This window comes from Sceloporus occidentalis, unplaced genomic scaffold (genome assembly GCF_023333645.1).
Source record: "Sceloporus occidentalis isolate IW3139 unplaced genomic scaffold, rSceOcc1.0.p SCAF_12, whole genome shotgun sequence".
Lineage (NCBI taxonomy): Eukaryota > Metazoa > Chordata > Lepidosauria > Squamata > Phrynosomatidae > Sceloporus > Sceloporus occidentalis.
Genome location: NW_028316992.1, coordinates 17,469,328 through 17,496,157, shown reverse-complemented (window position 1 = coordinate 17,496,157; position 26,830 = coordinate 17,469,328). Strand labels below are relative to the sequence as shown.

Genomic DNA, 26,830 nt, shown 5'->3' with positions numbered 1-26,830 from the left:
CCAGCCTGTGACTGATTATGCTAGAACCCCATGTTATCTTTAATGCATTACATATAAGCATATCTCTTTTGAGGTTCCATGTTCCATGTCCACTCCTAACATTTTAAGTGTAGAGGATGGCAACATGGAATAGAATCTTCTCTGTGATGGCCTCAAAGATGAGAGAACCCTTTTCCTGGGCAAAGTTACACCAGTCTTTCCTTCTTATCTTTCAGCTACTATGTCCCCTACAGCCCTCTCACAGAAAGCACTGGGAATGGTTTGGTATGTTTTAATAAAGAGATTGCTGTTGGCCACAATTTTGTAAACTCAGCCTCCTCTTAAATGAATTATCCACATATTATATTCATTTTTTGCACGCTTGGAGCCTTAAACCTGAAAATCTGTACAAAAGTAGATTATTAAGCAAATACCTTGTGCTTTTGTGTTTTGCAGTCTATCCGAGAAGTCACAGGCTACGTCCTAGTAGCTTTAAATCAGTTTGAGTACCTTCCTCTGGAGAACCTGCGCATTATTCGTGGAACTAAACTCTATGAGGATCGTTCTGCCTTGGCCATTTTTCTTAACTATAAAAAGGATGGTAGCTTTGGACTCAGAAGACTTGGACTGAAGAATTTGACTGGTAAGACTACCACTTACACATAGATACATATAAGATTTTTCAATCCTACCTGGTGGGAAGAAAATGTACAAAGATGTTTCCGAGTACATTGGTCTATAGAAAAGATATTCAGCCAGAGTTGCAGTCTTTTTCGTCAAGGGTACCTGCACTTTGAAAGGTAGAATGGACAGTATATGAAGAATTTATGCTTTGGTTTGGTTTGATTTGGTTTGCAAGAAAGATACCAAACACCTTAATTTTTTCTGGTCCTAGGCTGTAAACAGCTATGATATCAATGCAGCTTTCATTTCAGTGAACAGATTGGTATATTGTTCAACTGTAGAGATTAAAAAAAAAGTAATTTACATTAACCAAGATTTTTTAAATGACGTTACCAAATTTGTGGTCTGCAACACTTTTAATGAAAAATACAGTATCATCTAAAGTCAGCAAAATAGTGATACCTTTATCGAGCCAACCAAAATGCACATTATACATGTTGCAAGCTTTTGAAGCTCTACTGGGTTCTTTGTCAAGCAAAGGTGTTAAAAATGATTCAGGCAAATGAAAGGGGAAAATTGACTATGTTTGTCATAGCCCTGCATTTGGTCAAGTTGTTATTGTCCTCAGTTCAGATGGCATGGAAATTCAGATGGTATTCATGCAAGTGGGCCCTCCTCCTTCTAGTCATGTGGGTACTAGAAAATTCAGTCCAGGAAATAAGCAACACCCCATTAGCAAGATAAAAAGCTACTGCCTTTGAGGTCCAGTTTGTCTCAAATCCTTTGCGAGTCTACAAGTCCCTTTGTTAGGAAGATAATTCTGAATTTTTCATGAAGCTTCCATGCTTTTGCATTGGGAAGACTTTTAGGGGTTTTTAAAGTCTTCCTGATGCAACCCCTTCACATGCCAATGCAGTGCCAATTTTTTTAAATATGTTTTATTTTTTATTCAAGGTAGAAATCACCAAAAATAAATTTCCAGTCAATAGGCTCTCTATTTTGGATTCTCCTGTGGTGGCCAAAATGTGGTATCTTCACATCCAGAAAACATATCACTGGTCACTGAGTGGAATTTTTATGATCAATTGGGAATTCAGACCCTGGTCTCCCAGAGTCCTAGTCTAACTAGGTGTGATATATACTGGGTCAGAATCTACTCAGATTGAAATGCAGTTGAATTTTTTTTGAGAAAATATTTTATTAACAATAACATTTAAAAAAACTCAATAATGTTGTACACAATAAAACAAATAAAACATTATTTCTTATTCCTAAGTATGCTAGTAGGGAAATTTTGTTTAGTTGGCATTTCCATTTCATACCCCTTATATCTAAACGTGAACCAGAATACACATATCTATTAGTTATACAGATTTGGAATTTTGCAATACACTTGTCTGGGAACATAAATACATAAAAAATGTTTATTTATTGGTTGAACCAGTGACCAAAGTAGCATTATATTAGGAACATTGCTTCTAAAATTATTACATTAGGCAAACATATGTACCAAATGTACATCAGGGAAAGACTTCCACCAAATACTATTTTTAAAGGACACAACTAATGCCTAGGGAGGATGGAATGAGCTTATGAGGGAAAATTAAAAAAGCAAAATTGTCGCTTTCAACCAGCCAAAATCTTAAGCGTTAAAAACTTGTAAACTTAAATTGCTCTAGCTGATATGTTCAGAACATAACTATATACTGAACAAGGTTCATTAAAGAAAAGTATATGTGAATCAGATCAGGAACCTTGTACTTACATCTTGGCTGAAGAATATCTTGTGCACAGTGAACACCACTGCCAGTGATGACTGGAGTTTAGAGATGGATAACTGGGCATCCTCTTTGCCAAAAATCTAAGTTTATATCTATATCTAAAAATCTATTTATAAAAGCATATATATATAAAATAGACACACATGCAAGCCTTGTTTCAGGGTAAAGATCAGCTTGTACTGTTATCCCTTCAGGAAGGAAGGAAGACTGGCACCGTTAGAGTCTGGATGCAAAAATATATTTCTAAGCTGAAACTCAGTTCTAGTTTTCCATGACACCCATGCTCATCTACTTTATAAAAAAGAAAAGATCCTCCTAATTTAACATGTACAGTTGTTTTAAACTGGGTTTTCTATTGTTTTTTTTGTATACAGAAAGCAGGCGTCCAGACATACACACATATATATCTGTATAAACGATCCAACATAGTATAATAGTCTAAGTGGTGGACTACAGTGGGTCCTCCGTATCCACTGTAGTTTGGTTTCAGGGCTACACCTTCCCCCCATGGACACCAAAATCTATCAGTGCTCAAGTCCCAGTATATACAATGGTGTACTAAAATGATGTTCCTTATTTAAAACTGCAAGGTCAAATTTTGATTTTTTTGGGGGGGGGGGGGGGATTGTGATTATTTTTGAAACTTGTTTGGTTGAATTCATGGATGCAGAATCCGTGGAAATAGAGGGCTGACTGTACAATTTCAGGAGACCAGGGTTCAGATTCCCACCCCATCATAGAAACTCACTATATCACCTCCAATCTGATTTTAAGTGAACCTTGTGATCCTGTTTGCAGGAGCTGAAAGAAATGGCCCTGCCCAATTTTGAAACTCACCTGTGCAGATGATGCATGTGAGTAAAAACAGTAAGAAAATGATCCCAAGCAATGCCCTGGGGCTTAACACTAGAGCAAACAGATTGGTCCAGTTCAAGCCTGAAAGAGCGAACTATTGCATTGACGTGTGGGCAATGCATCAGTGGAGATGGCAACCAGGTTTCTGTCATACCATTGCTGGGCATAGTTGTTGTTGTTGTGGTTGTTGTTGTTTTGTCATTCCTCCTAAAATCGATCACACAAGCACCAGGTAGTCAGTGGCAACATCAACCCATGTCATATCCTGTGTACTGAAATGAAGATAATCAGATTAATTGGATTTAATAAAACAATAACATACCAGCTGGTCAGTGGGCCATGACAAGAGGGGGGAGAAAGTTCATATGTAAAGAGGTGATGCCATGGCTGAACAGGTGCTCATGTTCCAGGAGGACTTTGAGGCTGGTTTGGATCTCCCTGACCTGGCTTCCCATGGTGGCAGTCCTCTGCTCCACTCAGTAAACTGCAGGGGTTTGAGCAAGATAAAGGGGGGCAGGAGGCTCCATGATAGTGCTGTGTCAAAGTGTCACTGTGAACGCCGATGCACCATAGGATTGGTCGTGTGGGATGTCCAATGGGCTGTCTAGTGGGTGAGACAATGGAGGTGATTGGCTGCTGCTAATGGAGCATCTGTGCACTCATGTGCATATGTTTGTGGAAGAATAGGAAAAAATAATGGCAGCATGGTTTGTAGTTGTAATTGCTTCACTATGGTGGGTCCACTGTCACACTAGGAGGGGATGTTCATTAGTTGTCTGCTCATTGTGGGATCTAGTGGTGCAGTCAGTGCACTTTCCTTCCGACTTAGGAGACCCTGGGGGTGAGCTGGCTTTTCCCTCCGTCTACTTTTGGCCTCAGAGGTTGTTTTGCCAGTTCCTTGCTCTGAAATATATAGTCTGCAGAACCTATTTGTTGATGGTCTCCCATCCAAGTACTGACCAGGGCTGACCCTGCTTAGCTTGCAAGATCAGATGAGATCTTCCTTACAAAACATAAATGTCTTTTCTAGTCAGTTATGGCTTCTGGTGATGTGTCAAAAATATGACAGTTTCAATTTAGTCATCTTGGCTTCTAGGAAAGTTCAGGACTCATTTAACTTAAATATGTTAGCAAGTAGAATTAATCCATTAGAAATCTTTTGACTAATAAGTCAAAAATAATTCAGTCAGAATATTAATATTTTAATATTATTTGCATTTATTTTTATAACTTATTAAAATACAGGTACAGAGGTGCATTAAAAGTGGCAATCTCCATTTATTCTCATACAGGAGGAAATGAGTTTTCTAGTGTGGTCCTTGTGGCAAAATCTACATGCCCAAAGAATGCATTAATGTTTTATCCATATGTCACATTCTGTAATTTTAATCTCTCCGTTGTGTGACTAATTACTAAATATTTATTTAACCAAATGTATACTCTGTGTGTGTGTATGTGTGTGTGTGTGTATAATCCTTGCAGGCTTAACCTCAGTTAAGTCAGAGTTAATGGGCCTCTAGTGCCATTATTCATCATGTTCTGAAAGCAGTTTCTTCAGCATTTTGTAACTGATGGTAAGAGCAAAACACCCCATTTGTATCATTCCCCTTCTTCATTCTGTATAAATGGTTTCATGAGAAATATTGCTGGATCTGTCTTTCGACATTTAGTCCTCTTTCAGCCAAAACAAAGAACTCCTCCATATCTTGGTCAAGCCTGATGACAGGTATACATCATGACATTTAGCCTCAATGGTGGGGGCAAAGTGAGAAATTAATGTATGTATTTCATTAATATCATATTCACTTAGAAGGTGCCCTGTCCTTTCTTACAAGTGATGAAGAGTGTTGTAACAGAAATCTGTTCCTGTGAATTAGCAGCAGCCTCTCTCCTCCCCATGTTTTTAAAGCAGTAGGGTAGTATGGGAATCCATGCTGCTGTTGCTGTTTTCAATAGTGTCTCTGACAGCATGCCATATTACAATGTAGAACTGTAATTGTAATGTCTCAACAAAGGCCAATATAGCATTGTAAGATAACATGATCCTGGACATTACTAGAAGCACCAGTTTCATTTTCTTGTGGTAGAAAACAGTGGTACAGTCTGCCCTTCTCTTATGCAGGGGATCCGTTTAGGAACCCCCCCCCCCCCCGAGTAAGAGAAAAAATGTGGATGCTCAAGCCCCATTCAAATGAATGGGGCTCATGCCAGCGGCGGCACACGGGGCACACGCCACGGGAGCGCGCCCCATTCATGCGAATGGGACTTGTCATCTTGCACGCCCCGTGCGCTCCCATGCGGCTTTGACCATATGCTCAAAACCGCATATAGCACGCCCACATATAACGCAGGCACACTGTATTACAACACACACAAACACACAAACAAGGAGAACCTTCTGCTAAAAATTTGTGAATCCCTTGCCTTTTAAATGGAATATTACACCAGCCCACCAAAGATCTATCTGTGTGTGTGTGTGCGCGCACACACACACGCATGTGCATATAGAGGACAGGGCTACAACTTATTTCTTAGCCACTGGTTGATCCTGCTGCTCAGTGAATTAGGCAACTGTTTTTTTTACTCAACATTCTTCAGTGTGCGATAATGTCCTTACCCTAATAATTGCTTGTATAGCATCCAAATGCCTTGATAAGGTTTGTGTATCAGTGGCGTAATCCCCTGTGCCCTCCTCCCAGTGTGCCCAATTAAAACTAATTGTATGCAGTGCATGGTGGATTGTGCCTGTGGAACTCAATAGCTATAAATTTTCCATTGCGGCAACATAATGCAGGTCAGCATGATAGACCATCTAGATGTAGTGGCAAACCTACATTTCAAGAACCGTTATTTTGGACAGCCATTTTCCTTCAGCTTTTTTTGTCAGTTGAGACCAAGAAAGATGTACAGAGGTTACATGCCAGGCAATACTATTTGGTCCATAGATTTAATGGCCAGAAGATTGCTTTGCACTTCAAGTATGAAGTCAACTGCTGGCATTTGTCAAGGCATGTCTTCACAAAATTTTGTATCATTTTTTCTGATTATACATACATGCCTTCTATACAGTCCTCTCCCAACAGGGAATGAATTGGAAAAGGCCATGAATATCACCCCGGGACACTCTTGTGAAGCTGGACACATGTGGTGCACAGTGGGCTTGCACCTTGCCTCTGCTAGCCATCCCACATGTCACTTCTTCGTCTGCAAACTTTGTAAAACGATGCTACAGGAGACTTGAAGCATGAAGGAAATGCACTTGACTTAAAAATGTCCAACTCTACAAAGAGATCTTAAAATGGCTTCTGCCCTAGATTATCTTCAGGTGTTTTCAAAAACTGTTTCTTTCCATGCATGGGGGGCTCATGGTCCAAGCATTGCCGGACCTACTGCCACCATGTTTTTAAAGGGGGACACCTCCCTGCTCAGTCCAGAAGCCTTCAACTACTCATGGAACACTTTGGCTCCTACCATCACAAAGTGTTTTGTTTATCTAACATGTCTTCATAGCATATATCCTGGTATCCTAAGGCACTTACAATACCAAGAAATAACACCAGACATTCAACTGTAACCAAATGTGTTAATCAAATATAGAGAAATCCTGCTGAGAAGAATTGGATCAACAAGCATCTTCAGTTTGGGACTTATACTATGCAAAAAAATTTCATGTGGTTCTTTCACAAAGAAAACAGCATTTTCTGCACAGAAAATGTAGCTGTGGACTTATCCGATGCAAAATTTTAACATTACTATTAGCAAAAATTACTTCCTGCACAGAAAATGTCATTTCTTATGCAAAAATACAAAAATGAATTTTGTGCAAAATCAGTCCTAAACTGTGAATAGTCTTTGAAAACTGCACAGTTTTCAAAAACTTTTTTGCAGTGAGGAGAAAAATTGCTAACATTACTAAAATTACTCATTGCTTCCTTCCAGCCAAGGTAGGTACATAATCATCATTAGTTTGTGTTCCAATGGTAGGTAGGTAGAATATTTGGATGTTTTTTGTATTCCGGTGTTTGCAAGAACAGCCTTCATTGTAAACATCTAACCAGGAGACAGGCAACCTGAAGGTATTTGCATCTTGATGAATGTTGGCTGCTGTGATTCTGCGATTGTAAAATAGCTGGAAAGGAAAGAAGTGGGGGCATTGTTTACATTTTTTACATGTTTCTGGGAGGAATTTGGAGGCAGAAGGATTAGTTTGACCAAATACCTTGATTTTTCACTACTAAAGCAAGGCACACCACCTTCTTATCTAATTGGGTTAGGCATGTTGTTTTTGAAGGATTAAAGCAGTGCTATATCATTGCAGAGGGTGGTTGTAGTATAATCTGTCACATGCTCTTGACTCTGTCATTCCCTGCATCAGTGTGTTCAGCTTAAGCCAAAGTCTTGTTCTCAGCTCAGTCAGACCTGCAAAAGGAAGACTGTGCCAGTAATAATATAAACTGGCAGGTGTTTTCCACTTCAGCTTCTAAGAAACTGTAGAACTTTACTGAAAAGTTGGGTATTTAGATAACATGTGCCTTCCACCTCCAATAAACATGATTTTCTCTTCTCAGATGCAAGCATTTTTAAGCAAGCCAGTCTTGCAGCCAAGAAATGCCATGGCTGACATGTGGCTAAACTATCTTGTTCTGCCTTCATCTGTCTCCCACCTCAGACCTATTACTCGAGTCACAATGAAGGAGATAGTGACTGACAACTAGTCAACATATCTAGTCAAGCCCAACATTGTTCTATGGCACAACACCTTTCACAGAGTGATCTAAAGTAAGGCAGGGCCTGAACAGGCAGGCCAAGATAAAGCTGCTTTGGGTTACTTTGGAGATATGCTGTTTAAATGACACATGCATCCTAAGAGGCCAGAAGCTGTGTCAAAGCGTGGCTTTGTCGCAGCTTCTGGCCTCTTAGGACATGTGCATCGTGTAAACAGCATACCTCCAAAGTGATCTGAAGCAGCTTTATTTTGGCCTGCCTGTTCAGGCCCGCACATAACTGAAAACCAGACTTGCGGCAGGAATTGTCTGAATGGGGCAGGATATACATACATAGGTCTTGCCATGGTTAACATGGAATACTATTTGAGTTCCTCATCAGAAAGCAAAATATCTGAGACTAGTTTAGAGTAGGCCGATCCAAAACCAGAAGTCATATCAGCAGAAGAAACAGCTGGAAAACATCTAAAAGTGTCATAGAAGAGTGGCTTTATTTTTTAGAAAATTGGCCAATCCTGCCTTTTATGCTTATCAATATTTTTTCAATGATGTTTTTTCCCATTTCTTTTTGCAGCTCTTTTCCCCAGAGAACAGATTCTCTTCTTTTGATTTCTATAGTGACATCTTTGGGTAGTGAAGTTCTCTTGTTCCTGGATTGCCTGAGGGCTCAGGATGGAAAACAGTCAAAAGAGCATATAGTGATTCTATGGCTAATGAAAATGAGACACATTATGATTTCAGTCAGTGGTTTCAAAACAGCTTGGGAATTTTTAAGAAAACAATAAATTATTTATAAAGCCAGTTCATAATAATTTCATTCCTTTTGTAATATTTTGTATTGCTTGCCAATTTCATGACGTGTATTTATTTTATTTATATACCACTTTATTATTAAAAAAAAAATAGGACTGAGGATAGCTCACAATCATGAATAACATATGATCAAAACAAAACATAAATGAAAACAAAATGAAATTTAAATACAGTTTAAGACATATTGATGCACAAATGGTGGCCAATTTCCAGTAGATTTTAAACACAGTATAAACATATTCCAGCCTACAGTTGCCATTACATTGAGCTTTCCCAATTTGCCAATTAATTCTCCACCCATTAACCAAAAAGTTGGTCTACTTGTGGAACAATTGCCTGCATTGTGCACTGCACAGATGCATCCTCTGAAAAAGTGCTATTGCTTGCACAACTATTTTTACACAAATGTTTTGTCCCAACAGGATTTCAGTCAGAGAAAATAGAACAGTTCAGTAAACAGCCCCTTCCTCAGCAACTTGATGTCTACATGAATAAAATGGCCCTTGTCTGCTGGCAACTGCACACAACATGGGGACAGTAACCAAGAATGTCCTTTCTTGTGACTGCACCAAACATTTATCTCACGGTAATGGACTGAGAGAAGGGCCTTTCCTGAATACCTCACTGCTCAGAAACATAGCTTGTAACAAAACTATATAGAGACCGTAATCAATTCTTTAAATTATGCCTGCAAACTGGTTGCCAGTGAAGCTGTCATACATTACTGCTATATCTAGAAACAGTGACAACAGCTTGCTTTTATATCTTCAGTTTCTTATTTCATATGTCTAAAAGTCTTTGAGAAAATATGTTTTCTAAAGGTCTCCTTGATATTTGACAGAAATGTGAAGGCATGCCCTCACCTAATGCTATTTCAAATCTCTGCAAATACAATTCTTTTTAGACCACACACACAGAGATGTGACCCATTTGTGCAATTACAGCTGCACTACTACGAGTTTACTTACCTGAGAGTATACCCCAGTCATCACAACAAGGCTTACATCTGAGGAAGCATGCCAAGGACTGTGCTGTGTAGTTTCTCTTTTAGCAATATAAATGAGTGATAAGATATGGACACCACACAGCGCCTGAAGAATTTATTACTCTTGAATTTCAATCAACAGAAATGTGGTTTAGGTGTCTTATATTATGACTGAAAGAAGGGAGGGTCAGTAAAGAAGTGAAGACAAAAAAACAACTAAAGAAAAATTGCTTAAATCTATATTGATTCATTGACGATTCACTGCAATTTTGAGTGAGATTTTGTACCCTTGAAGTGAGCACTGTTTTAGCTTTCATCCCAGAACAGTGTTCGAAATAACACATAATTTCCTCCTCCCTGTTTTGCATTTTGTTTGCTTATTAGTTTTTTTAAGTTGCAACAAATAACAACAACGACACTTCCCAATTTTGCTATAGCAATAACATAATGCATGATATTTTGCGAATGTTTAGATCAGTCTTGATTACACATTCAGATTAGCTCTGGACAAAAGAGATTGCTGGCAACAAAATGCATTAGCATGGAAAGTGCTCTTCTTTCACCCATGATATCCTGCCATCGCTGATTTTCCATCTCTTCTCCTAATAGTTAATCTGGGTTATGTGGCCACCATGCAGATACTGTTGTTGTTTCACCAGAATTGTATACTTGGTGCTTCCCCTCTGGATAAACAGTCCAAGTAAACAAATAATGCCAATATAGAGACTAGAGAAACAGGCAAGAAACCTGAGCAAGAATATGTTTACAGCACCTAGGTACTGCTAATTTAATCTCACTTTAACTATCATGCTTCTATCCTATAGTGTCCTAGTATTTGGTGAGGGACTTAGCATTCTGTGCTAAGGAACTCGAATACTGCAGCTGTGAGGAATGTGCCAGAGATCTCTAGCTATATATATTGAGTTCACGTCCAGCCAGCCAGTCACACAATAGGGTGGCAAAGTCCCTTATAATTCAAAAAGCAGTTTGGTTCTTTTTCCTTGGGAGCATCTTACCATTTGTAGTTATAGCTCTGATATCAGTTCAGATACAAAATCTGGATTTTGTAGCTATGAACTGACAATGTAAACCTCAGGCTGAATGAATGCAGTCTGACACCACTTTAACTGTCATGACTCAGTGCTATGTAATCCTGGGATTTGGAGTTTTCTGTGGCACCAGAGGTTTCTGAAAGTTAAAGCTAAATATCCCACAAAACTATACACCCCCTTATTCCATACCACTGAGTCACGGCAGATTAAGTGGCATCAAACTGCATTAATTCTGCAGTGTAGATTCTGCTTCAGAGATCAGCAATTGAACACGCTCAATAGTTTTTGACCAAACTGAATTTTCTTTTCAGTTATTGCCTTTAAATTCTGGAAAATTAAATATCTGAAGCTAGGAGTCCTTCAGTTTGGACCAGTCAGAAGTGCCTGGCATTTCAAAATACCCTTCTAAACAGGGTTGTGTTGATATTCTCCAGACGTACACTTTGTACAGTTTTAAGAAATGGTAGGATGTCATTTTTGTATTTCTTGCTCTGAGCAAGAATATTTGGAAGGTGGGAGTGGGGATAAGTAGCAGCCTCACACACATTTAAAGGATTAAATTCAGATTGTACTGTAAAATTCTAACCACAAAATAATGGAATAATTTCTCTTCTTTGTATGAAGCCTATTGCTACAAAATGTTAATGCTGTGTACAGATTGTGACACAGAGTGGCAATGTTCTCACATCCCTCTGAACCACAGATCTGGCTTTCTCAACAATAGTGTGCTAGTGCACATAAGTAATTCACTCCCAGTTCACAGTTGCCCTTTGGGAGAATAGATTAGTGAAGCAGAAAGTAATAACTTTGTGTAATGTTCAAAGTTGGGATCATATTTTGGTATGTTCCAAGAAGACAAGATTTCTGATACATTATATTTGACTTACGATTCTGGATTGTTTGGAGGGAACTAAACTATCATCTCAGACACCGTGTGAAGACAGTCTGTCCTGAAATGTTTAGTTGTTTGCATGAAGGAATGAGCAAAACAGGAACAATGACCTGTGCACTTGTTAGGGCAGAATTCATGGGTTGCTGCTGTGTAAATGTGTTCACTGAGTGCCATGTTAAAGTGTGATTATGTCATAAAAGAAATAAAGCTACATCCTTCAGTTATGTGTATTTAAGAGAGTATGAATATCTTTTCCAGGAGCTTGGAGGCTAAAATCCAATGTGATATTTTTGTAATGAACAGTGAAATTTTGGATTCTTAGCTGAATGAGTGACAGCCCTCTCCCCCACCTCCTATTGCAAACTGCTTTTCAAATTCCATTCATTTTCAAAGTATCTTCACTTTGTGGCCTAAGGAGAGGCTGAATCAATTTCCCAACACTTTGGATCTGAAATTGTGTCTATTAGGGGACTGTAGGGAACCATGTTTCACTAATGGTTACTTGTAGATCCACGAAGAGATTGCTTTGCTTTGTTTTGAGGTTGTTGTTGTTTAAAAAATTATGGGGTATATCTTCCACATTACCCAAAATTAAGTTCTAAAAGTTATACACAATCACATGTAACTTTCTACTGACAGCAATTTTTTGCTTGTTTGAGCAGATACTAGTACTCTTGTTGCAGAGTACAGGTTTAGTTGGAAATGGAGAAGAAGGTTATTATTGGCCTTCTGGAGTATTTTTCTACACAACATATTTCCATTCATACTGTTTTCCCACCAGGTGAGCAGTGCAAACCATACATTTACCAATGGGAATAGAAAAAATACTATCTGATTATCTAGGAGAGGGTCAGGAGAAGGAGAGAGATTTTGCCACAAGGTGACATTATTCCAGCCTAATTTAAGAGACAGTGAAATATTGGAGTCAGAGGGACAGCTTGTTTCTGACTGGAGAGACTTGGAGAGGGAGCGATTATTTTCTAGCAACAGTTAGCTAAGACTGGGGTGAAGCCTTGTTACTCTCTGGGAATGCGATATTAGCTATGCAGCCCTGTTTATATGTGAGGGTTTTTTTTGTTTTTGTTTTTTTGCCTTCTGCTTCTATAACTGTTAAGGATAACACAAACTATCAGTATAACTGTCCAGTCCTCTCTTAACGATAGGAAACTAAATCCTATTACACTACAGCTGAAACATCTCAGTGCTTGGAAAATTGCAAGTAAAAATATCTTATTCCAAAGTAACTGCCAAGAAGAAAAGGCATAGAGTGAGATGGAAAGAGAGAGACAGAGAATCTGTGTGAATGAGAGAGAGACTGTGAATCAATTGATCCCTCTTGCCAAGTTTCAGTTCATGAAGAATTTGTTGAAGTGTTCATAAAAAACTATTTTTGACACATGGGCATGCCAAACTGATAATAAAGTTACTGTATTGCTAGCCCTCTCTGCCGGTGAAGAGTGAGTTATGAAATCCAGAATACAAAAAATACTGGCCATAATTCTCTTACTTGTGAACAAACTCCAGACTTTAGACTACTGGTAAGAAAGAGCTAAACAGCAGCAGATTCTTGCTGAGAACTGTAGAGGCTGTGATTTAAAAGGTGAGATGTGCAATACAGTCAGCACGATTATGCAGTTATAGCTGTTTCAGGACCTTTTTAGGGCGGGGGGGGGGGGGCTTTCACACCTCACAGTTATAGCAGTTTGATTCCCCTATAATTATCATGGCTACATCCTGTGCAGTCCTGGGAAGCTCCCTTCCTGAGGATTGTAAAGTATCAATTCCCTCAATTGCCAATCACAGGATTCCACAGGATGGAGCCAAGACTGTTCAAGTGGGACTATACTGCAGCAGTTGTCTTGTTTTAGATTGCAAATGGGAAAATATGTTTCTCTTTCTATCTTTACTATCATCACCATCATATGCCCACAGCATTCAAAAATTAAAAATGTAATTAAATTATAAATAAAATTAAAGCCAGTTAATAACATAAACATTTCAAAGGCAACTCACACATGCAAAACATGCAACCAATTATGGAAGTCCCTTTCCTGCTAAATAATCAGTTCTCAAATGCTTGTTGAAACAAAAATGTCTTCCTTTGCCTATGGAGATAAAGCAAGAAGAGTGCCAGTCTAGCCTCTCTTGGAAGGTAGTTCAAGGTCTTGGGGGGACACCACTGAGAAGATCCTTTCCCATGCTTCTACCACATGAACAGGGAAACGAGTCTCCCCAGAAGATCTCAGAACAAGGGCAGGCTTATGTGGGAGAACGTAGCCCTGCAGATAACCCAGAACTGAGCCATATAGGGCTTTATAAGTCATAACTGGCACTTTGAATTCTATCATGAAAACAGACTGGCAGCCAATGGAGTGGTTGCAACAAGGGACATATGTGGTCCTTGTAATCAGCCCAAGTTAACAATCTGGCTCCAACTCTTTAGACTAGCAGAAGTTTTGAAACATTGTGAAGTCGAGACCCTCTCACAGCCGCAGGAGTTTATCACATACAATGCAGCTGCGGACAAGTCTACATAGTGACAACCAATCTCAGTGTCCTAACATGAATCAAGGAACATGAGAGACACTGCAGACTGGGCCAGCCAGAAAAATCAGCAGTAGCAGAACATGTTACAAATCATCCTGGGCATAAAATACTGTTTGAAAACACTGAAATTCTGGTCCATGCCAACCACTACCATGTCAGGATGCACAGGGAAGCCATTGAAATCCACAAACACTTGGACAACTTTAACAGGAAAGAAGAAACCCTTAAAGTAAATAAAGTTTGGCTACCAGTCCTGAAGAACACCAAAACTGGGACTCAGCAAATGCAAATGAGAAACCACTCAAGGTCAGGGGCTTTCCCAGCAGACAATGATCACCAGTTAGCAGACACTTATCCTCTTTTGCATATCCTCCCACCCTGAGGCCCTGCCAGCAACAACAGAACAATACACAGATTAACATGGTAATCACTCCTCCTTACACAAGGTCACAAAGTATATATACACCCACTCTTTTCTAGGCCAGCATTCTCTGAAGATGCCAGCCACAGATGCTGGTGAAACATCAGGAAAAAAACTCTTCTAGAACATGGCCACATGGCCCGAAAAACCCACAAAATACTATTTTGAAACACTCTTCAAAATCATTCATATGCTAAGTGCATTAGAGTAATTGAAAAGGGATGTAACTAAGGCATATGCCACTGTGGTCAGATCTGATATCACAAGGAATAGGAGCAGTTGACACACAAGCTTTAACTCTGTGAATACAGAATGGCCAGTGTCAAAATCTGGGTTTCCAGGTTTAGGACTGAATCCAGGAATTCACTCAAGCTGTGAACATGCATCTTAAGAGGGATGTAACCCCATCCAACACAGGCTGAATCCCTGTTTGCTAATCTGCTCTTTGGCTAACCAGGAGTCCTGCCTGGGATAAGTTTCAGTTTTTGTCATTCTCATTCGGTTCATTACTGATGACAGGCACCAGTTTATGACCAAGACAGATTTCTTGGATTGAGTTGGGAAAGAGTAACATAATTGGGTGTCGTTTGTATACATGAATCTTCAAACCCCACCCAGCAGTTCTATGCATATGTTAAATAGCTTGGGAGATAGAACTGAACCCTGAGGGACATTTTTTTAAACAGGAGTTCCCCCAGGAAGTTACAGAGCCACTGTAAAACAACACCTACAATTCTCATCCCAGCAAGACAGCCCAGAAGGATATCATGATCACTGATAGTGGAAGCTGCCCAGAATATCCAGCAGGAACACACTTACCCTGTCATTTACCAAAGTGACCAAAACTGTTTTTATCTCATAGCCAGGCCTGAAACCAAAATGAAATTAATCTAGATATTGTGTGTCCAGAAACTCTTGGAGCTGGGAGGCCACCACATGCTGTAATACTTTGCCCAAATATGTAATATTGGAAACTGCCCAGTAGTTGTCCAGTATGTTGAGATCCAGGGAGGGCTTTTTCAACAGTGATCTTACTACTTCCTCATTTAGAGATGATGGAATTCTACCTTGTTTTAGTGATGGCAAAATTCAAAGTCAGAGCCATAGTAGCCTGGAATATCAGCATGCAAAGGGATCTTGTAGCACCTTTGAGACTAACTGAGCAAAAGCTGTTGATGCATAACTTTCATAGAGTTCATGCATCTGAAGAAACAGACCACGTCTGTGGAAGTGTATGCTACAACAATTTTTGCTCAGTCTCAAAGGTGCTACACGATCCCTCTGCATATTGTTTCAGTGCAGGTATAGATCACTCCCTCTATTCAGTCGACAGTCCCCTTCTGTCCTTTTTACATATGTAACATCTCCCCAAGAATGCTTCCCACATGCCTGGGCTGTACAAATGGAAAAGTATACCTTATCACTGGAGAAGCATGGACTAAAGTTACTGGATAAGTACTATGAGTAATTATAGCATCATAATTATAGCATCCAAGTTAAAGCAGATCTGAGCAAGTTTACCTAAAAGTGCTGGGCAAGGGGTTTACACTGAGCTCCCAAATGGTCTGGAATTTCCTCTTTTGGACCAGCTGTAAAAGAGGATTTCCATACTTGGCAGAAATGCTGGTAACTCGTCCCTCAAACATGGAGGAAGTGCACATGTGTGAATGCCTGGTGCGCCTCCTCAATCATCGCTCCCTCTAGCATCCCTGAATCATTCCAGGGGAGTGGATTTCCTCTGAACGGAAACTTTGCATTCAGAGGAAATCTGCTCCCCTGGAATGATTTAGGGACGTTAGAGGGAATGACAGTTCCATGACAATTGAGGAAGCGCACCAGGCATTCACACACGTGCGCTTCCTCCACCTGTGAGGAATGTTTGAGGGACGAGTTACCAGTGATTCTGCCAGGTATGGAAATCTTCAAAGACACCCCACCACTTGAAATAGCTTTGCTGACCAGCTGGTCTATCTATCTAATCTATCGCCTCCCAGGACATAGAAATCCAGCCAGCTGGAAATCAGACATGTTGCCTAGCCTTCTCCCTAGCGTGCTAGATTTCAGTGCCTAGGAGAGTTGTGAGGGAGCCTTCAAACATCTGTCATCCTAACTACTTAATGTTTCTTGGTTGTAAGGAAACTGAAAACTAGTACAAGAGAATTACCTAGTCATTCAGAGGGTTGCTTTGTTAAAAAAAACTTTTGCCTGCCAATCACTCTGCTGTTGACCAAGCAGTATACAGAACTAAATCCAGCCTGAAGATAAAGTGGGAGAGGTGACAGTTATACCTTCAAACATCTGAGCTGAAACAGTCATTGTGAATGCCGGCATTTTTTAAAAATTCTTTTCCATGTGTCTCAAGTGCTCTGTCACCTTGATGCATTGTGAAAAAACAGAGGTCATTTATCTTCTCTGTGTGTGCGCCTGTCTCTCTATCTGCCTACCTGCCTGTTTCCCATGTTTTTCTTCCCATCAGAAGAAGAGAGACACTTCTGAAGATGGAGCCAAGTGTGCCTTTCCCTTGAGGGTTTCCACTTTATTCATATAGCAAGGATTTGACTAGTTGCGGAGACCCTCATCTGCAAACATGTCACCACTCCATCTTCTACTTACTAGTTATTTGTGTTAGAGTTTAATGTATCTGAGAGCTATCAGTCGGCAAGTTACTTCCAGACAGAGAAGCAGTGTGTCAAAATGCTCACGTAGCCTGTGAATTTTAACACAAATAGTCCTAGCAAGTGGTAAGAAATATTTTTTAATTTGACTATATTAAGAAGATAGGCTAAAACAGACAAAAAGTAAGCTGGAGAAGAACCTGTTCAAGTGGTAAATGAAAACAGGCAGCAGAGAGAAAGGATGGATGTCTAAATCCAAGTGTTAGTCTCAACTACAACTGGTGCATGAAAACAATGGTACTCACCTAAGTACTGACTTACTATTTAGTCAGTGGATCTACTCTACTTGAGATTAAGAATTGTATTTAGTTACTGTGTGTGTGTGAATGCGCACGCATGACTTACAATATGGAAATGTTTCAACTATTACTTCACTTTTAAAGATACTTCACGGTTATCTTTAAAAGTATTGTGACCAGTAGGATTCAATGATGTCACATTAGAGTTGGTGTCACCTGGTGCAGTAACTGATTGTGTCACCCCCTCCATTGACCTCTTCCCATATCATACCATATTGAATCCTTTGTAATATTTTTTTTGTGCTAATGTTTCTTATAAATCACAATTTCCATATATCACTGAATGTAATGGCAATAGTGATCTCATAAACAACTAGAAAAATCAAAATTATATCTTTCAATTACAATATTATATGCACACCCTAAATGTATTTACATGTACATAATTGCATGTGGTTAAGGTTAACATTTCATAAGTTGTGTTTTTTAACAAAAAATTTAAAATAATATTTTTTAAAAAATAATAATTTAAACCTGAGGCCTCTCATTTCTCTTTTCACTGAACCTCATCCCTACTCAACCATCTCTTCAGGATTTTAAAGAGATGCTGGTGAATACCACAGCCGATTTCTGCCAAAAGACAGAGGGAAGCAATGGTGTCACCCCCCCTTAGGGTGTCACCTGATGCAGCTCTCACAAACACAAACATACACAACACACACACTCTAGTAATGTCCCTGTAGGACTTATATTAAGCAGGATATTATCTGTTGTTGTATGCCTTCAAATAATTTCCAACTTATGGTAACTCTAAGGTGACTCTATCATGAGGTTTTCTTGGCAAGCTTCTTCAGAGAGGTTTTGCTATTGCCATTCTCTGAGGCTGAGAGAATGTGACTTACCCAAGGTTACCCAGTGGGTTTCCATGGTCGAACAGGGATTCAAACTCCGGCTTCCAAAGTCTAATGCTCAAACTACTCCACTATGCTAGCTGTCAGAGAAATGATCATTTATGAATCCATGCATGCCAGGTTGTAATCCCCTATGGCACCCATGACTCCCCCCCCCCCATGAACCCACACAAATAAAAAAGACAGAAGCAGAAAACAGCAGCACTGTGATTTAAAGGGACCACTCTAACCGTGCGGGAAATTTGAAATCACAAAGAGCCCCATGGAACTGCGAGCTCTAAGAGGGGGAAAATGGCAGTTTGGCATGATCTTTGGGACGGGTATGTTCCACCCCTCTGCCCATCCTTTGCCCATTGCCTCTCCCTCCTGGGTGTCTTGAATGTGATCAGCAGCACATTCACATTTGGGACAACCCATATCTTTTCAAAAGATGCAATAAAAGATCCAGATTCAAAAGAACCATTTCAGGTGGGTGTGTGCTGATTCACCCCAATTCACCCCCAAACGCACCTGCTGGTGTAATTGACTCAAGTGTAAACGAGGCACCTATAACCCGGTTTGCAAAATGGGTTAAAATGTAGTGTGAATGAGGCCTTAGTGAAGATGTCTAAGATGCTACCTACAAATATGTAACCCAAAAAACAACCAATCTACATGTATTTCAAATGCTACAAATCTGCCACCCTGACCAAAAAATTAGAATGAGCAGTGACTAGACATTTTAACTCAGAATACAATAGAATGATTTATTTCTTCCCTGCCTCTCCCCAAGGCTCAAGGCAGGGTACAAGATGTTGAAATACAAAACACAATTAAAAAAACACAAACCAACAGTTTAGAACAGAACAGTGTAGGACACGCTTAGAACAGAAATACCACCAGATGCAAAAATGGCAAATGAATGAATGAATGAATGAAATGGAGACCTCTGGATTCATAGCCATAACACCTCTTGGCTAGGAAATCCGTCCATTTTGGAACTTTCCATCCCATGCATTTTCAAGCTACTGCCTTGTTTGGGGCTTACTTTCTTTAGAGCAGCTGAAGAAGGCAGGAACCAAAATGTTTTGCCGTAACATTAAAATATTTCTTTCTCTCTTATACTGTGTGTGTGTGTGTATAGTAAGTGATGGACTGCATCCCTCTGGGATCATGACAGAGTTCCTTTGATGATTTAAAAATGTATTTCTCTTTCTTTCTCTCTCTAAGATGTCCAGAATTAAGAATGAATAGTCTTTGAAAACTGATTGCAAGATAAGTACCTATTTCTATAAATGTGAACACACCAGGCAGCTACCTTCACTACCTGCTGGAGTGCTTACTGATATTGGCAACAAAGGTTGTCTCTGTCTCATTTGTAGATAAGTATTCCAGGGGTCAACAACATTTTTTTTCATAGTAAATTACCTTATTGGTTAAGAGTGATGGAGATGGGCAGAAGAGCCAACAGGTTGGCGATCTCCTTGTCTTTGTGTGTCTCTGATATGAGGAACCTTTACTGTGTCACAGGGAATGTGCCTGCAGGCTGGGGCTGAGTGAACAAAGGTGTCACATTGGGAGAACATGCTTCAGGCCTTTTTATTTGATGTCCAGAAAGTGCTCTAGGGGCTGTCTCTTCTGAAACTCTTTTTTCCCCCTTCAGTATGTTAAAATACATATGCATTCATTTCCTTCTAAATGTGAAAGTAAGATCTTGTCTGCCCAGCTAACCATCAGGTGAGGAAATGGGGACTGTTTCTATGGTTTTTCATGGAACTGCCTGCTTCTTCTCTTAGTTGGAATTTCCATAGCTCCATGTTGTTGTAGTTCTAGTTCTAGCTGTTGTTATTGTTTTTCAGAATTGCACATTTTCCTGTCCAGAAGAAATAATGAATCTATAGCAATACTCTAGTAGAAGGCTTAGGGGACAGAAATATGCTGATGGATCTGTGAGAGTAAAAGATTTATTAACTGGAGTTATGTACATTCAGTGACCTGCATTAGAGCCAGGCCCATAAGTGAAGGCTGGAAGACAGTTTTTTGCCCCTGCTTTTCAATGAGGACAATATCAGAAGTATTCTGGTCCAGTTTCCAGGTGATAGAGATATTGGCTGCATCCCCATTGCAGATATAATCCAGTTTGATTGCATTTTAACTGCCGTGGATCAATGCTATGGGATACGTTTATATAGTTTTGTGATACTTTCAGCCTTCTCCGGCAGAGAGCTCTGATGTCACAACAAATTGCAGATCCCAGGATTCCATAGTATTGTGCCATGACAGTTAAAGTGATGTCAAACTGGATTATTTCTGCAGTGGGGATGCAGCCATTGTCTCTCATCTTGCATGATATGGCCAACACAATGGCCTTGAAGCGGTAACAGGAAGTTATGGGGACTGGGAGGCATGAAAAACAGCTAGGCAAGGGAAGAATTACATGAAAAATGCCTGAATGATTGGAAACCGAGCCAGGGAGAGTAAGATAGAAAGCCCAGTATATTATCCCCTTCCCACCATCTGAATGGAAACCTGAATTTCCTGCCACAATTCCATAAATGACTACAGCATGCAAGTGCAGTAACTGACAGTGGGCACACCATTTGGCATGCTCATTTTCTTTCAAACATTTTTTTGTAGATCTTACAAATGCAGGGTTCAGTATGTTTGAGTAATGTGTGCCTTGCAAATCTCAGAAATCAGAAGAGAGCAGAGTTCATCAGGAAAGGTTCCAATGCCCTATATTGGTGGCTATCCCTCCCCGAAAGGAAAGGAAAGAGAATAAATAATTACCCTTTAACATTTCATAGATGAAAACAGGGGAAGAACACACAAGCTGGGAGAGGCTGTAGCATTTTGCTTTTGTCTGAGCCTACAGGGAAGGGCAAGACTCTGCCCCTCTTTTTCTCTCCTCTCCTGCTGAATTCACTTGAGTGCAAACTACTTCTGCATTCTGAGCTCACTTTGCAGCACTTAAAGTAAACTAAGGACAAGGGAATAAAGTGAAATGAGGAAGGAGAAACTGGGACATTTTAAAAGCAGCTAAATAAATAGGATGAGAAAGGATTAAATGGGATTTTCCTTGACAAACCGGGGCATTTTAAGAGTATGTAAATGTATAAATTATGGGATTAAAGATGTAATTTGTTACTAATCTTCTCCTTGAAGGAAGCAAAAACTAATTTTAGCAATTTTCTTATTGATGAGAGAAAGTTACTGAAACCTGTAGGGCTTTGTTTTTGTTTTTTTTAAAGGCTATTCATAGTTTAAGACACGGTAAAAATACTTGAGGTTGTTTTGCACAGAAAACAGCATTTTCTTTTTGTAAATAGGTTGCATATTCTGCACAGAATGTAAATGTGCAGGAAAGCACTGTTTTATGCAGAAAAAACCATGTGTGAATTTTGCATAGATTGAGTAATTTGAACCGCAAAGATTCTCATTGATTCAGGATTCTTCCCACCAGGGTTTCTCAACATTTGAGAAACACATTTTCTGAATATTTTCAAATATTCTTTTCATCCCTGTACAGGATTCAGCTCTTTTGAAATACAGAATTTGAGTTGCCTTGGTGAAGAATTCACTTAGCATTGTTGATAAATGAAAGATTCACAAAGTTTCAACAATATAATAGGAAATGATAATAAAGGTCTCGGGGTCATGTTTAAATGTGTTTTTCTATTAGAATTTTTTATTGTGTTTTCTCCCCTATTAACAACTGCTCTAACTGCCTTTGACCTATTTTAATGACTGTTTTAATACTTGTTTAATAATTTAATTGTATTTTATTGTGGATGGGAGGGTTTCGGAGGGTTTGGGATATAACGATGATAAATTGTTATTATATTTTACCAATGCTTTTATTGTTAGCCACTTCACTCTGCCTGGAGAAGCGGGATAAAATACATTTATTATTATTATTATTATTATTATTATTATTATTATTATTACATTTTAATGAACCTAATTTAACATGTTTTAATCAATATACAAAACATAGGTCAGCTACTCTTTGCAATTTGAGGTTCTCCACATTTTGCAGTGTTCTCTAAACAAAGAATATGTACAAAAATGTATATAAAGCAGAAAATTGGTCATAAAAATGCATAAATCTTTGAAGATAACATTTATTATAATAACTTTATAATAGCTTAATTATAGTAGGAAAATTGCTTGCCAAAATTTCTGTATCCAGCAAAAATGCTTGCCTTAGGAGAGATGTACACCAAAAAGTGTGGCCCCTTCATGTAAACCTGTTTTGGAAAAAAACAAACTGAAGTACAGAACAAACTGACATCAAGGGTAAAACAATTCTTAGAAACTGAGAAAAATTGAAAACGACAGGTTCTTCCAAGGATTGCAGTTCCTTTGTTCTTATCCTATTTCCCATCATTCTTTTTGTTGCTGAATTCTTCAGAAAATGTTTAGTTTCTCCATTTTTGTTTGGGGAAAGGTTGTTTTTGGCTGATGCATCTACCCTTGGTTTTGGCTATATTTAGGATTTCTGGGTGTTTTATTTCTTGGTGTTTCTTGAAATCATTACAGTTCTCATCATGTCCCAATCTATTGTTGGTATTTTCATATTTAATGTTTTATGTCACAGTGTTCTCAAATAATACGTTCTCTTTGAAAGAACACATACTTTTTTGTTCTCTGGTCTGTGCCATTGAATGTGTTTGTTAGATCCACACAAGGCTAAATCATTCAAGAAGGTATCTGTTGCCTCTTCCAGTATGTTTTTTTCCCCAATGCAATGTTTATTTAGTGTTTGCAGAAAATCTTATCTTACTAGAATGAAGTGTTATAAAAGATGACAGCAACCATAAATTGCCTCGTGTCATATGCTGCCAATAAAATTATTTTGTTAAATGTCACATTGCTATGTTCTCGTATATAGCATGGTTAAATCAATGACCAAAGTCAGACATATGAAAATAAATCAAGAAATAGCCAGGGACCATGAGATTATGTAATTGTAAGGCCATGAAATCCACTGCCTGCTCATGGTCCAATATCAGTTTAACATGAATGAATATTCTGAGGGAAAAAAAGATGCACAGAGCACAAGGAGAGTTCAAAGGAAAGTGCTGGGAAACCCTGTCAAAGGAGAAAGATGCACTGATGAGAATTTGTTCAGTTCAGGACTTATTCTGTGCAAATTTGTACTTTTGTGCAAAAGTTAGACGCATTTTCTGTACAGGAGACAGTATTTTGGTGGACAAAATAATATTTATGTGCAGAAATTCTGTGCAAAGATAGTAAAGTGGGCCTTCGGTATACATGAGGGATCTGTTCTAGACCCCCCCACCTCAGATACCAAAATCCATGACTCCTTTTTGCACCACAGAAAGGTGAGATCGGGGCCACAGCTCTGATCCAGCATCAAAAGGGACAGCTGCAGGCCACCCCTTGGGGTTGTCTGTCAAGCCCCTCAGTCTCAATGACTTCTGCTGACACACTGACCTTAGTTCTGTCTTGAAGTCTGCCTCTGAGCCTTCACTCTATGGAAATATAGACTTTCTCCACCTGTTTTCTTGAGTGATTTCAGTTGTGCTTTGCCACCCGCCCTCAGACTTCATCTCCTATTGCTGGCCTAAAGTTAGACTTCAGGCTTCTCCCAGCCTCTTCTGACTTCTCCCTTGTCTCTCTGCTTCTTCTCAGACAGTCTGTCCCAAATAAAATGGATCTATTGTGTTTTGCGCGTTTTTCAGGCTATGTGGCCATGTTCTGGAAGAGTTTATTCCTGATGTTTCACCAGCATCTGTGGCAGACATCTTCAGAGAATGCTGACCTGCATTCAGCAACAGATGCTGGTGAAACGTCAGAAATAAACTCTCTCAGAACATGGCCATATAGCCCGAAAAACCCACAAAAAGTTATGGATGCCAGCCATGAAAGCCTTCGACTTCAAAATAGATCTATTGTTTATGTACTCTTGAACCAGAAAGCACCAGCCAGTCAGATTCTAGGAAGTTAAAATCCCATTATTTTTATTGAAAGCTCCAATAGAGGTCATAGAATCTTCACCTTATCACCAACATACTTTACTTTGTTTGGATCTCTTCAATGAGTATATAATGCAGAAATATTTCCAATACAGTCATTTCCAAGATAAGCTATGAAATGGTCAGTTAACTGGTGTTTTGTCAGCCTGACCTTTAAACGTTGTAACTGTCTTTGGTCTAGAGTCCTCAGTGGAAGAAACATTTTCTCTTACATTTTACCTCTCCATTTCAAAGCAAAACCTAGGGATCATACCATGTTTCTTTGTTTGTTTGTTTGTTTGTTTGTTTGTTTAAACACATATAAGTGGTTTCTTCCCAGGAACTTTTCACAGCTGGCAAAAACAAAACACAGGAACAATCAAGTCGTTTAAGATTAACAAGGTAGAATACCAATGGACATAAAAAGAAGCATTGGAGATGAGACTGTATATCGCTTGGGTTTAAAAAAACAACACAGCAGTACATCTAAGGAGGATGTTGGATGAGATTTTGAGTTGTCAAGGCTTATTTCTGTATCTAGGGTGTTGGCTAAAAGAAAAGAGAAAAAGAAAGATTTGTACTGACTTTTGGTTAGAAATCAAAAATGTTTAGCTGGGAGTAGCGCAAAGTCTGGTATTTAGTTAACATTAAGCTATCATGTAGAGAAAGTTGGTCTTTGCTAGTGCCAGCCAATGAAAATAGCTATAATTCAGATATCTTCTTAAGAGTCAACTAGCCTGACCTTTAAACATTACAACCATCTTTGGTTTAGGTCTCCCATGACAGAAACATTTTCTCTTACATTTTAGTATTCCATTTCAAATCAAAACCTAGCAACACACATAGTTATATTTTACCACACCTATATACAATTACCACACAAACCAAGAGAGCATTTGCCTTTGATTGAGTGTATTAACTATTCTCATCCTACCCTCTGGAGAGAGTTAATGAAATCAGTAAAAGGAAAATGCTGTCATAGTCTGGAAACTAGGAAAGCTTGCTCTTGAAGAATTTTGAAAGCTTATAAATCTGAAATAAAAGGCAAGCTTTTCAAATCCAGGCCAGATTTCCTGCTAGAAATAATGTAAGAAATGAAGATTTTTTTAAATTAAAAAAAGAAAAGAGAAAAGAAAAGAAATTAAAGACATTTGCAGAATTTAGAGGGCATCCATGTCCTGCCTGCAGCTAATGCATCTACATGTCTCTGTCCCTGTTTCTAATGCTCTACTATAGACAAAAGCAGTAAAAGTGATGGGCTGATACATGTTGAAAAGTATACTCAGCTATAGGCTGGCATGCCAAATTAGGACAATCCATGGTTTCACATGCTTCTTTTGCAAGTTAGCTGCTCTGATATTTAAGACGTGTATCAGAGTTTGAATCAGAGTTTGAAAAACACAAATTCCTAATTCTGTTGCTCTCCCTGGCACAGTACTGGTCTGAAGCAAACGACATACTAAAATGTTGAAATATATTGGATAATACAGGCAGGTTTGTTGTTGTTAGCTGCCTTAGAGTGGACTCCAATTCATGGCAACCACTTGAATGAGACATCTCCATAAGCCCCTATTTTCATCCTCTCTGCCCAAGTCCTGCAGGTTCAGGTCCATGACCTTCCTGATTGGATTTATAACAAGTAGCAATAAATAAATAAATAAAATGGATAAAGTAAGAATTCTATTGGGAATCCCATAGTAATCCTTCTTCAAATTAAACTCTTCCTGTTTACTTTATCTAGAAAATAATGGGCATATGCACATGTTTTGCATTCCATTCCATTATGCTTCCATGGGTTTATGGTCTCTTCTCTATGTTGTGCTCTGCTTGGCTTTCAGTTTAAGTTGGGGGAATGCATAAACTTGCAATTTGAGGTAGTTCTCTATTTGTGTCTTTTTATACTTATAGCTTACTGATGGACACATTTGCATCAGGTATATTACAGTGATAAATCTTGATGCAATCATTTTACAAGCTGGTTCTGTCAAGGTTCACATCTGCTTGCATGCATCACTTTTCCTGAAATATTGTACAGATGAAAATTTAGGGCCCGAACAGACAGGCCAAAATAAAGCTGCTTCAGGTCACTTTGGAGATATGCTGTTTAAACTATGCATGCCTCTTAAGAGGCTGGAAGCCACGCCAAAGCCATGCTCCAGTGTTAAGGACTGGAACACAGCCTTGGCACAGCTTCTGGCCTCTTAAGATGTGTGTGTGTCATTTAAACAGCATACCTCCAACATGACCCGAAGCAGCTTTATTTTGGCCTGTCTGTTCGGGCCCTTAGATACTGGCCAAACAACACCAGAATAATGTCCAGAATAGGAAGAACAGGCAATCTAGGAAAGGCCACGGCTTTTGCTGAGTCTACA

General features: G+C 39.1%; 1 protein-coding gene across 2 annotated transcripts in view; it reads left to right on the top strand.

Moving 5' to 3' along the window:
• ERBB4 (erb-b2 receptor tyrosine kinase 4) overlaps positions 1-26,830 on the top strand; it is a 982,414-nt gene that overhangs the window by 538,122 nt on the left and 417,462 nt on the right. For both annotated transcript variants that reach the window (XM_089478015.1, XM_089478014.1), the window contains exon 3: positions 436-622. In XM_089478015.1, coding sequence (XP_089334141.1) covers positions 436-622 — 187 coding nt within the window. The remainder of the gene's footprint in view (positions 1-435; positions 623-26,830) is intronic.